General features: G+C 35.8%; 2 protein-coding genes across 5 annotated transcripts in view; both read left to right on the top strand.

Moving 5' to 3' along the window:
• Positions 1 to 458: 458 nt before the first annotated feature.
• Positions 459 to 2,554, top strand: LOC127160272 (complement C3-like). Its single transcript, XM_051102934.1, has 8 exons — positions 459 to 521; positions 719 to 808; positions 1,105 to 1,219; positions 1,302 to 1,391; positions 1,478 to 1,561; positions 1,640 to 1,720; positions 1,795 to 1,942; positions 2,272 to 2,554. Exons 1-8 carry the CDS (start codon positions 459 to 461, stop codon positions 2,414 to 2,416), a joined length of 816 nt encoding a protein of 271 aa, XP_050958891.1. The 3' UTR covers positions 2,417 to 2,554.
• A 4,480-nt stretch (positions 2,555 to 7,034) lies between these two features.
• Positions 7,035 to 11,864, top strand: part of LOC127160270 (complement C3) — a 64,698-nt gene continuing 59,868 nt past the window's right edge. For all 4 annotated transcript variants that reach the window (XM_051102929.1, XM_051102930.1, XM_051102931.1 and 1 more), the window contains exons 1-10: positions 7,035 to 7,114; positions 7,417 to 7,446; positions 7,603 to 7,792; positions 7,943 to 8,108; positions 8,202 to 8,272; positions 8,377 to 8,468; positions 9,934 to 10,016; positions 10,122 to 10,209; positions 11,553 to 11,655; positions 11,740 to 11,854. In XM_051102929.1, the coding sequence (XP_050958886.1) occupies positions 7,044 to 7,114; positions 7,417 to 7,446; positions 7,603 to 7,792; positions 7,943 to 8,108; positions 8,202 to 8,272; positions 8,377 to 8,468; positions 9,934 to 10,016; positions 10,122 to 10,209; positions 11,553 to 11,655; positions 11,740 to 11,854 (1,009 nt within the window). In that variant the 5' untranslated portion in view covers positions 7,035 to 7,043. The remainder of the gene's footprint in view (positions 7,115 to 7,416; positions 7,447 to 7,602; positions 7,793 to 7,942; positions 8,109 to 8,201; positions 8,273 to 8,376; positions 8,469 to 9,933; positions 10,017 to 10,121; positions 10,210 to 11,552; positions 11,656 to 11,739; positions 11,855 to 11,864) is intronic.

Here is an 11,864-nt window from a genome sequence, read left to right on the forward strand (position 1 = left end):
ATCCCAGGTAGTGACAGTGTACCACCAGCTTCCTGATGTGTATGAGAACAGCACATGTAATGGTTTTCAGCTGGACGTGTCCATTGCTGAGACTAATGGTGATTCCTTACTTTTGGCTAAAAAATCATCTTAATTTAATGTTAAAAGAAAATGCTATGGTAAAACACTTACTCTATACAGTAAAAAACTGTAATAGATCTACTGGGACATATACATGTAATTTTACAGTAAAATACTGTTCAATGTACAGTTCTTGGAAGTGAAAAAGAACAAGACATTTTATAATAAAAGATCACTATTTGATCTATTTCAGAAATCCCCCCACCGGATGTAGAAGAGTCATACAGACTCAATATCAATGTGAGGTGAGCGTTTATATAATAGCTAAATAAACTAGTGTGGTGCCCATAATTCACTGCTTTGCATCCCAAAGGGCTCTGGAGGAAAACCAAGTGAGGATGGCAATTCTGGACATCGGCCTGCCCACCGGCTTTGAGCCTGAAAACTCAGATTTAGAGTTGGTAAGACCAAAGTCATGACATCATGTAACATTACATAGCAGCTATTTATTTGTGTGGTGCATAGGTTGCTAATTATAAAGAACACTTGAAATATGTCAACCTTAACATTTAGGTGTAGACAGTATGTAGCAAGGCAACTTGTTAGTAAGGCAACTTGTTAGTTTATAAAAGTGATAATGTCTAGTGTGACTTTCCAGCTCAAAAATTCAATCGATCGCTACATCAGCTACTTCCCAATGGTGGACAACCTGAGCGACAGACCATCCCTCATAATTCACCTGTTTAGGGTAAATAAGTAACCATCCTTAGAGCATCTTGTTAGGTGATAGAAGTGATAATGTCTAATTTGACTTTCCAGCTCACAAATTCAGGGATCCAATTCTGAGCTACATCAGCAACTGCATCAGAAATTTAAAGTGGGACTCCTTCAGTGGTGGACAACCTACAACAAAGGTTTGTACGACAGAGCATATGTCATTAATTCACCTCATTTAGGGTAACCTAAGAACCAACTTTATAGTTCATACTTTGATGTGAATGAGGCCACACTGAATATTTGTCTTTGTCTCAATGTCCCGGACAGGTGTCCAATAGTCAGACAGACGTGATCTCATTCAGACTTCAAGTGAAGAAATTTAAAAAAAGGACTTTTCAGGTTTTCCACTTTTTGGTGCCAGTGTACCAGTACTACAACAAAGGTTCTTGTAAAATGAGCTCTAGTTATCTTTGTTTTATTTACTAGGTAATTTGAAGCCCTAATTACGGTCTCTGTTGTTTCAGATAAACGCTGTAGCAGGTTCTACTCTCCTCCTGAAGACAAACAGCAGCTTAATCAGATCTGCAAAGACGATGTGTGCCGCTGCTCACAGGGTCAGTTTAGCAGGACTAACTTTGTGTTTTAAGTCAATTTCCTATCTTTAACCAGTTATAAAGCAGTTATAAACCTTTCTTCATAGGTGACTGTTGTGTACCAAAGGAAGACTCCTCATCTTTCAGTACAGAACAGAGGAAGGCTGCAGTGTGCAATGGATTACATCATGGTGAGTGTTTCTTCTGTTAAATCAATGTGTTTTTGGGGGAAGCCATCATGATCTCATCGATAAATGTCTTTTCTTCAGCCTACAGGGTCAAACTGCTCAGCATCAGCCAGAGTCACTACGACCAGTACGAGATGAAGATTGTGCAGGTTATCAAAGAGGGTATGTCTACTGGTGTTTGATTTTCTTACATAACCAGCCGTCTGGCTCATGGATCTGCGTTTGTGTTTGTGCAGGGACAGAGGAAGGTCTGAACGAGAATGAAAGGAGGATGTTCCTCTCTCATGCGAGCTGTAGGACAGGGCTTGGTTTGAAAGAGGGTCAGGACTATCTGATCATTGGGCCCATCACTGATGTTTGGCATGCAGGAAGCACGTCCAACAAGTGAGTAGCGTAATAGCACAGAAAATGTATATATGAAGAGTTCAGATGCAAAACCAGCTAAAAGCCATCTCGGTCAAAAATGAGATAATGATACTGAGTGAATGTTCTCAACACATATTTTATGTCTATCAAATACTTTTTCTTCAAACTCGCTAAAATCCCAGCCTCAGCCCAATCAGAAGTACCGGTACTTACATAGAAACCTATACATCTGAGCCTGATAAAAACGCATTTTTTAAAGAAAGATGTCAGATGGATTTAGCTGGTTTTGCATCTGAACTCTTCATATTATAGTTTGGTTTTCATAATTTGGTTGTTTTCTTTCTCAGGTATGTGTATACTCTGGGTAAGAACACGTGGGTCGAGCGCTGGCCATCTGAGTCTGAATGCGGGGCTGGATCCACACTGCAGGTGAAATGCGGCGAGCTGAAGAGCTTCGAAAAGGAGCTGACAGAAAGCGGCTGTCAGACTTGAGAGATGCTTCACAAATCTCATTGCAGCCATTTTGAATTGTGTTTTTGGTTTTAAACACCTTTTCCAACACACCTTTCTGTGTGTGTATATCTTCTGTATATCTTAAAAAATAATAATAAATAGTAATAATAAAATGTCTTACTTTTTCCAAATGCTTTATTAACTGGACAGCTAAAAACCTTCCAGGCAGATCTTGACTGAATAGCATTTCCAAATCACATTGGCACATTTTTTCAGTTATTTCAAAGAACCTTGCAGCCTTTCACAGCAAAGGAACCAAAAACAGAAAATGAAAGTTTTAACATTAACCATTACATACAGGTGTAGTGTATCTGTGGTGACTATGTGAAGGTTATGTCCACATGGCAGTAATGTACAATTCTAGGAAAGTAATTAAATCATGCACTTAGTCAACAACATGTACTCAAACAGAAACTGTGAGCACAATTAGCAGCAGTTATTTTATATGTTGTGCTCAAATTTACAGCAATGTACGGAAAATTTGGTACTTTTGTATGTTGGTTCAGGCTGTCGTCATCTGAAGTCCTCAGGGGGTTGGGCGTCATCTCTGCTCAGGTGTTGTAGACATCTCAGATCTTCATAAGAGGCTGGATCCAGAATGAAGCTTGTGTAATGTCTAATTGCCTTGGGACGCCCAACCCTTGGCAGAAACAGAAAAGAAGATAAGTAGCTTAGCTGCTGTTCAAAACATTTCAAGCAAAGAATGATAATGTGCATTTGATCAGATATAAGTGGAGCACAAGGTTATGAGATACATTACAAGAATGCTTGGCTAAAGTTGACTACTGTATACTATTCTAGGTACTACGAAAAGTTTTGCAACCTGTGATCTAAGAGATTCTGTGTACTTGGACCAATAACCATTTTACCAGCTTTCCTTATATTTGATTCCTCTTTTCTAATCCAAATTAGAATCGCGCTGACCTCAGTGTCACGCTTGCCTCAACATTTCTCACTGATGTTGGAATTTAGGAAAACCGCCATGTCGTTTATACTTTCCAGAGGACACTCAACACAGGTATGGTGGCAGGGGAGATGGAGTTTTTCAACCTACCCAAGTACACAGATGAAGAACTAACCGTGCATGACCTTTCCCACCTGATTACGTAATGTGTAAAATCGCGGATGCGCTTCGCGAAGGTAGTGCAAGACGAGTATTTGTGGTTAAAAAAGTATATGAATTTGTATTTTTTTTAAGAAAACGACCAATCGATTCGTTAGATAAGACCCTCATTCATTGGCTGGGATCTGTAGAGCTCTTTGAAGCTGCATTGAAACTGAAATCTGGACCTTCAACCCACTGGTCACCAGTTAAGCTCATTTTACGGAGGAAATTCCTAGAATGTTTTCCTAAAAAAAAATATTTCTTTGCGACTAAAGAAAGAAAGACTAACATTTTGAATGACATGGGGGTAGGTAAATTATCATGAAATGTTCATTCTGGAAGTGAATTTCTCCTTTAACATTGTGCCATAAACGTAATTACTTTAGACGTATGAATGTCAGTCTGCCAGTGAACTTCTCCTTTAAGATCGCACTGTAAATTTCTGACTTATGAACATCAGCCTGCGGATGTTTCCATTTCCAGCTGCAACGAGTCATCACCTGCTTTTAAAGGTAGACACATATCTGCCATTGAAGCAAGTAAACAATAAGTAAAACAATGATAATGTGTATGAGAAGAGTGTAAGCAAGGTTAGCGGTTAGCAAATTGTTCATGGTTTTCTTATCATCTGGACTGAAACCTTTCCAAGTTGCTTTCTTAGAAAAGTTGTCCCATTGTACTGTTAAAGAAAACCCTGGGTATAATTACATGTATGGCTTAATATAACATAAATGATGTCTCTTACTATAATATGTAGTAGGAAACCTATGAAAGATTTACGTTATTTAAAAAATCTACATTGTTTTATACATATTTTGGACTATGGGAGTACCATGGCGTGAAATGTTTATGCTCAAGTGAGCTACTGGCGCTACCTTTTGCTATTTTTACCGTAATACAATTCAGAACACACAACTGAATATAAAATGCTGATACGATGACCACAGCTACTGAAAGAGCTTACAGGTGGCAAGTGCAGGCTTAAACCAAATGCACCATCATTTATAATTTTGGGGTCTAAACGCCCCGGATATTGAGTGAAATCCACTCTGGGAAATCCCTTCAGTGGAGTCATGAAAGCTTCAGCTTTGTATCCTGCCAGGATGGCATCTAGCATAGGGTGACCAGACGCTCCCGTTTTCTGGGGACAGTCCCGGTTTTTAGTGTTCTGTCCCCAGAAATATCCCCATTTTACAGCACGCTCAAAACAACCCGCAAGTGTACTGTAAAAGCCCGACCAATTTAGCCAGCTGCCAATCGTATGACTGTGGTTATTTTCAACAGCAGAGGGCGCTGCGAGCTATACCGATTTCTCGGCCGCGCACCGCTACGGACATTATCATCAGTTATCGAAAGAAACGCCGTTAATGGTTTTAAGGTAGTCACATACTAATATACATGTTAAAGCAAAGTAATGCTGTTTGTGTGCACTGTATAACAAAGTATGAAACGGTTGCGGGATTGTTTTGCACACAATAGGCTTATTAAATATTCATGAAACTTAGCCACAACGCCAATATGAATAATATAAAAAATAATAAACTATCAATTACACCGTGTCCGAAATACACGCGACGCGACAAGCTGTCCACACCAGACAGTCACTATTTTAATGACAAAATCACTAAAATATCACAGCCATTCAGAAGCGCAGAAGCGCACTCCCAACGAAATGGACAATTTAATCTTTTCATAAATAATAATTAATAAATCCTAAACATTTTTAACATTATTAAAACCACATACTGAGTGACTGACACAATCTTTGTCATGGAAAACCTATTGAGTGAGTTCGTATCTTTGTTTGCTTAAAATTATTTTCAAGATCTGAGGTAAATTATCGTGTAATTTACCATCGCAGACTTTGACACAACAAAAACGTACCACTTTGAAGCAAATCAAAAAATTCTGCAACTACAGAACACCTCGGCTTTCATACCTTACAAATGGCGCCGATACCCAAAATGCAATTCGATTCTCGTGAGTGTGACGTCACCTGACAAAGACCGATTGATGCTTTCAGTATGGCTATAAATGTCACGCAATGTGATATTCAAACTCACATTAAACACTTTGAACATTAAACAAAGCTCAGTTTCATTTGCAGAAGACACATACTTTGTGTTCAAAATTAGCCTGCAAAATAATAAGCCTGATTAGAGACAGAAAAGATCCATTTCCATTTCCTTTTAAAAGTTATTATTATTGTACTCACAGTTGTGGAAATGTTAAATACATTTTGAGAATTTTTATTTGTTAAATAGTTTTATCATTCTCATAATTATTCTTTTTTCTAAAGCCTTAATTTTATAATACTACTGTTTTGAAATGTTTGCTATATACTATTTACGATTATATAAAAAAAATACAGTAAATTTGATCCTCAAACATCACTGTAATTATCAGTTATGATATTAATAGGCCTAAATGGAACCCACAACAATTAAAAAAACAAACATATTTTTAATTTGTAGATAATCACTAGTGAGATTTCAGTGAGATTTTGACCACTGAATTAGCAAATGTCCCCAGTTTTTATTTTAAAAAATCTGGTCACTTCAATCTAGCATTTCTTGTTTTTACCATTTGTATGTTCTTTCAGTAGCTGTGGTCTACTAAAAGCTTAAAAGTCTTTAAGAATTTTTATTTGTCCACAGGCATCTTCCCATTCTTTTCTCCTCTTACAGTTAGGAAAGCAGTGAAGACTTGCATCGCTCCTCTTGTTGCCCTTCGACTGAAAATTAGAACCAAAAGCTGCATAATGTGGTGTTGTATCAGTATTTTATTTTCCGAGTTGTGTTGCAGTAAAAATAGCAACAGGTTGCGGCAGTTGCTCACTGAGTGCAGCCATTTCACTTAAAACTGAAGTGTTTCAGCTTGATTTATTCAGGAATTCATTCCCACCCTCCATTTCAGTTTAAAGCAAAGACTGTTCTCTGTTTTTGTACAAAATGTCCAGTGCCCAAATCCTGGAAAATATTTGTTGTTTATGTAATAAGTAATCCTCAAATATTTTTATATGAGAAGAAAAAATATGGCCAAGACACTCCAAAATGGAACTAACTTGCAGTACAAACAAGAACACATTGAACATTAAGAAATCAAGCAATCATAACCATGTACGATTAACCCTTTAACTGTCACTGAGTCTTGGTGAGTTATGCAGAACATGAATCAGCCCAGCTTTACCGCTGTTAAAAAATAAATAAATAAATAAATAAAATAAAATAAATAAAAATGTTTCGGAACCAGCTGGCACATTTGGCATGGATAATACATGCCGATTCAGAGTCTGAGCTGCAGGCGCCATTTAACTGCTGAGCTTGAGTAAATACGTACTATTTGATCTTCTCACCAATCAGAGGCCAAGGGTGTTTGAGCGATATCAGAGGCTATAAGTTTTTTTTTTCTGCTTTAGTTTTAGTGGGAGGAGAGATATTTCTCATTTCAGCTTTCGCCTTGTTGTCATGTACTCAAACTGTGAGTGGTCAGTCCAGCAGGATGATGCTGCTGCTTCCACTGTTTTTATGGGTACTGTTGGTATCCACTACCCAGATTTCTTCCCAAAGACGGTGAGTTGAATTTTAGATATGCTGTTTAGCATGTATTATAGTCTTCCTGTTTATCAGAATATTTAATAAGAGGTAGAAACAGCAGCGGGTCAGACAAGGACAATCTTTAAACTTAACACATGTAACACATTGAATTTAACAAAATTTTTAGCTAAAAAGACTAAATAGTTTGTGTTTTGAAGATGAATAGAAGTCTTATAAGTTTGGAACGACATGAGGTTTAAATAATGACAGATTTTTTTTTTTTTTTGGGTAAACTAACCCTTTAAACACAATGTTAAGTATTTTGTCTGTGTTTACAGTGACAGTCATGTTCTTGATTTGGAACCGCAGTAAGTACACAGCTTTCCAATGTCCTTAATGTAAAGACATACACAAACATAATCAAACCAGCGTGCAGCAGGTGATCCACTATGTATATGTTTTTACGTTATGCAGAGCTGATAAGGGGTTTGTGGTGATACTGCATGTACTGTATTCTCTGTCAGGTTTGTCATCCTAGCTCCAGCAAGGCTGAGGCTTGGAACGAAACTGAACATCTTACTAGAGGCGCACAGCCTGTCCAAGCCAATCACGGTCAAAGTCACTGTCTATACACACCCGAACAAATACGTCCTGACACAGGGCTCTGCAATCCTCAATTCAGAAAACAGCTACAGTGCTCTCAAAACCATTGAGGTTGGGTCAGAAGACAGAGTGAATTTTTAGTCTGCCATTTTGTAATTAAATTAAGCATTACATAAATATCTTGTCAACAGTTTACATTTTTTTTCTTTTCGTTTTTTAAATCATAATTATTATATGGAATCTGTTTGTTTTTTTCACAAGATCAATCCAAACCTGTTGCTTTTGGAGACAAAGAAGGAGACATTTGTTACACTGGTTGCTGAATTTGGGGGTTTCCATAAAGCGGAGAAAATTATCAAGCTGTCATTCCGCACTGGATATATTTTCATTCAAACCGATAAACCGGTTTACAACCCTGGAGACACAGGTCAGCTCTTTCACTGGACTAAGCATTAAGTTTATGTTAAATTACAAGTCTGTATTACTGTTACTTCTCACCTTCTATCTCTGAATCTCTCAGTTCATTACAGGGCTTTTGTATCCAATCCTGAATTCCAAGCTTTCAACAGCACAATATCTCTTGAGATTCAGGTGACTGTCATTATCATTCAAATTAGCTTAATTTGATTTCTTATCATTCCATTACTGTTTATCATTATTGATGCTTTTTATATATACGTCCATGGAACAATCAGAACCCAGATGGTATAGTGATGCACGGCAGAGCCAATGCCCTGGCAAGCCACGGGATCCTATCTGAAAGCTACACCCTCTATACTGTGGTCAAGTATGCAAAGAGACAACTGACTAACTACTAACTAAATTAGTACACTGTCTGCTAAATATCTTCTGACACTTTATTTTGATGGTCCTCCAACACATATCAACTTATTCTGTTAATCCTAACCTAACAGTCTAGAGTTATTTGACATGCAATTGCAAATTTAAATTCCCTTTCTTTAGCATTTATATTTGCCTCAATTTTTTTTTCTTCGAGGTACTAGTAGTAGGGCTACGGTTCCCACTACACTGTATTTGTTGAGTCAACTTTAAATAATTTGCAACCTGGCTGCCTTAAAATTTTAAGTTCAGTCAACTCAAAAAAAGTTTATTCAACTTGAAATGTTAAATTATACTAAGTGACAACTTAGATATTTGAGTTGAATCAACTTAAAATTTTAAGGCAGCTGGGTTACTTACCCATCTGTTAAGTTTAGCAAACACAAATATCTAAGTAACATATTTTGTAGCTTGGCAATGTTTCTAAGATGGAATAATGCTGTTTTTGTAACATGAGAAATATGATTTTCAAAAGACAGGTTGCAGACTTTTAACTGTAGTAACAGTATATCCGTCTAGTTGCAGATTGTAAGCCAAGTTTCTGTGTATTTTTTTGTTTTTGTTTTTTTTGGTCCAATAAGTAATATCTCTGTGTTATTTGAATTTAATAGCATAAAATTATTGGTCATCCAGTCTTTTACATTTTTAACACACTCTTATAACTTCGATAATTTAGACGTTTCATCTGGTCGTGTTGAAATATATAGTTGAGTATCATCAGCATAACAGTGGAAACTAATCCCATATTTTCTAATAATATTACCAAGGGGCAGCATGTATATTGAAAATAGCAATCGGACAGATCCTTGTGGCACTCCATACTTTACGGGTGATAACTGAGATGACTCCCCATTTAAATAAACAAAATGGTAGCGATTGTACAGGTAGGATCTAAACCATCTTAAAGTCTGCCCTTGGATACCCGCATAGTTTTGTAGTCGATCTATTAGTATTTCATGATCTATAGTGTCGAATGCAGCACTAAGATCAAGTAAGTATTATTCAAATGGGAAACATAACACAGAAGTAACAAAACAAGAATTATATTATAAATAAGAAACTCAACATAAAGCAAATTTAAGTTAGGTTATATGTTGTATCGAAACTGAATTTTTGTATTACATAAAGAATTATTCAAGTGACTAACTTGATATTTGTTTTTCTTCAATCTGAGTAGTTCAAATATTTATTTAGATATCCAATTTCATGCACTATCACACACAAACACACACACACATAGCACAAAAACTGAGGTAACGGCAGAATTAAAAATCGAGTGCATGTAAACTTTTGAACAGGGTTATTTTTTACAACTTCACATATGAATTTGTCTTGTGGACCAAAAGGCAGTTTTTATTTAGCACTTTAGCTATTGTACATCAATTCTGGAAATTTTTGTTTTTAATTCCTAGAGAGGGAAGATGGAAAGTTGTTGCGAAGTTTGATAATGTTGCAGAAAACACATTCAGCACCGTATTTGATGTAAAGAAATATGGTACGTTTTTTTTCTTCTTTTTTTCTTTGCACCATTTTTCTTGGTGCAGACATTTACCTGCTGCCATGGATGGTTAGAATAATTCCATTTCTCCTTGTTCCCAAGTTCTCCCACCATTCAACGTCACTTTAACCCCAAAGAAATCCTACTTAAGCCTAGATGAGAAAAAGTTGGAAGTCAAAGTCACAGCCAGGTGTGTGTCAATCATAATTGCTTTTACTGTTACTCAAAACTCACCTAAATTACAACCATATTAAAATGGATGTGATATCAGCTCTTAATGTAATTACTGGGCTTTTGTCTTGATATTTTTTTAAAGTGAAACTTGTGCAGTTGTTATAAAACTGACATAAAATTATCTGTGATACCAATGAATTGGCAGATGCAGGCCTCTCACAATTAGCCTTCTGTTTGATATATAGTGGGTTTTGGCCCTGGCTATAATCTTATTGGCCTGCTCCTAGAAATGTTTGTTTATGGGGAAGCATCTGAGAGAGGGGCTCTGGCCAAAAAAGTAAAAAAAAAAAAAAAAAAGTTCTGGACTTCCAAAGTTAAATAAAACTGTGCTACAAACCTGTGGCACATTATAGCCCTATGGCACCAGCTGCCTGGAGAAAATGTCTTATATAAACATATTTATTAAGAGTGCATAATTTTTATATGCAATTGTAATGGACTGATGAGGTGAATTAAATTACTTTTTTTTTTTTTTAATTCAAACTATTTTCTAAATTTTAAATTTGTCAATATTAAGGCAAGACACCACAATGAAAATACAGAATTTAACTAATTGATATCACCATACTTCCCCATTGATTAAGAATTACATTATTATTATTATTATTATTATTATTATTATTATAATTATTATTATTACATTTCTAAAATGTTATGTTTAAAAATGCGAATGAGGTCATATCTAATTAAATATGCACTCATTTTATGTAAATGAACAATAGATGAATTCGGGTTAAGAGTCAAAATAGTTTATCTATTATCAGTAAAGGTTATTATATATCTATTTTTAATCACAAATCAGAAAATACTTAGAACAGCCAAAATAAATAAATAAATACATTTTTTCACAGTATTTTTATGAATAAAATGTTGTGTAAAATCAAGCAAATGATATATGAACAAACACCTCTTTTAAAATCCTCTAAACAGAGGATTTAGCCCAAAATCTCAAAGCTGACCAGTGAATGACAAAACATGTTTTTTTTTTTTTTTTTTTTTTGTTGTTGTTTTTTTTTGTCTGTGAGTTGCCTTAAACAGCTTGAAAAGAAAGTAGTAATGAAAGTAGTTTGAGATCTTGAGTCCACCTTTCAAGGATACAGAGTCACTGGCCAATCTCTGGACATTTTGGCCAGACTTAGGTCTCCCTCTCTCTAAAAAAAAAAAAAAAAAAAAAAAAAGAAATCATAGAATCACTACTGATCTGATCTGACAACATGGTGATCTAGTTTAACATGTACATTAAAAACATTCAAAACTTAAAACTATTATAGAATGAATCACTATGTGTCTTCTTTCCAGGTATCTTTATGGTGAACCAGTGAAAGGTGTTGCATATGTGCTGTTTGGTATTGAAACTAATGGCGTGAAAAAAATAATAACATCTATGAAGCAACTAAAAGATGTAAGTGACAGATAGTGTGAGGTATGTGTAAGAAAGAAAAGAGATGTGTATCTTTCTATTAAAGATTGACCTGTTTATTTGCAGCTAAATGGGAAAACTGTTAGTTTGACTATGGAAGAGATAAAGAAAGCCTGTTCTGACACATACAGTCTACTGATGTATTCTGTTTACATCAAAGCGTCAGTAATGACCAGCTCAGGTGGGAGATC

This window comes from Labeo rohita, unplaced genomic scaffold (assembly GCF_022985175.1).
Source record: "Labeo rohita strain BAU-BD-2019 unplaced genomic scaffold, IGBB_LRoh.1.0 scaffold_310, whole genome shotgun sequence".
In the NCBI taxonomy this organism is placed as follows: domain Eukaryota; kingdom Metazoa; phylum Chordata; class Actinopteri; order Cypriniformes; family Cyprinidae; genus Labeo; species Labeo rohita.

Excerpts from the sequence above, each read along its gene's own strand:
- LOC127160272 (XM_051102934.1), top strand. The coding sequence starts at position 459 with ATGGCAATTCTGGACATCGGCCTGCCCACCGGCTTTGAGCCTGAAAAC. Across the intron at positions 1,220-1,301 it reads GTACCAGTACTACAACAAAG|ATAAACGCTGTAGCAGGTTC; the intron begins GTTCTTGTAAAA and ends CTGTTGTTTCAG. Across the intron at positions 1,562-1,639 it reads GTGCAATGGATTACATCATG|CCTACAGGGTCAAACTGCTC; the intron begins GTGAGTGTTTCT and ends TCTTTTCTTCAG.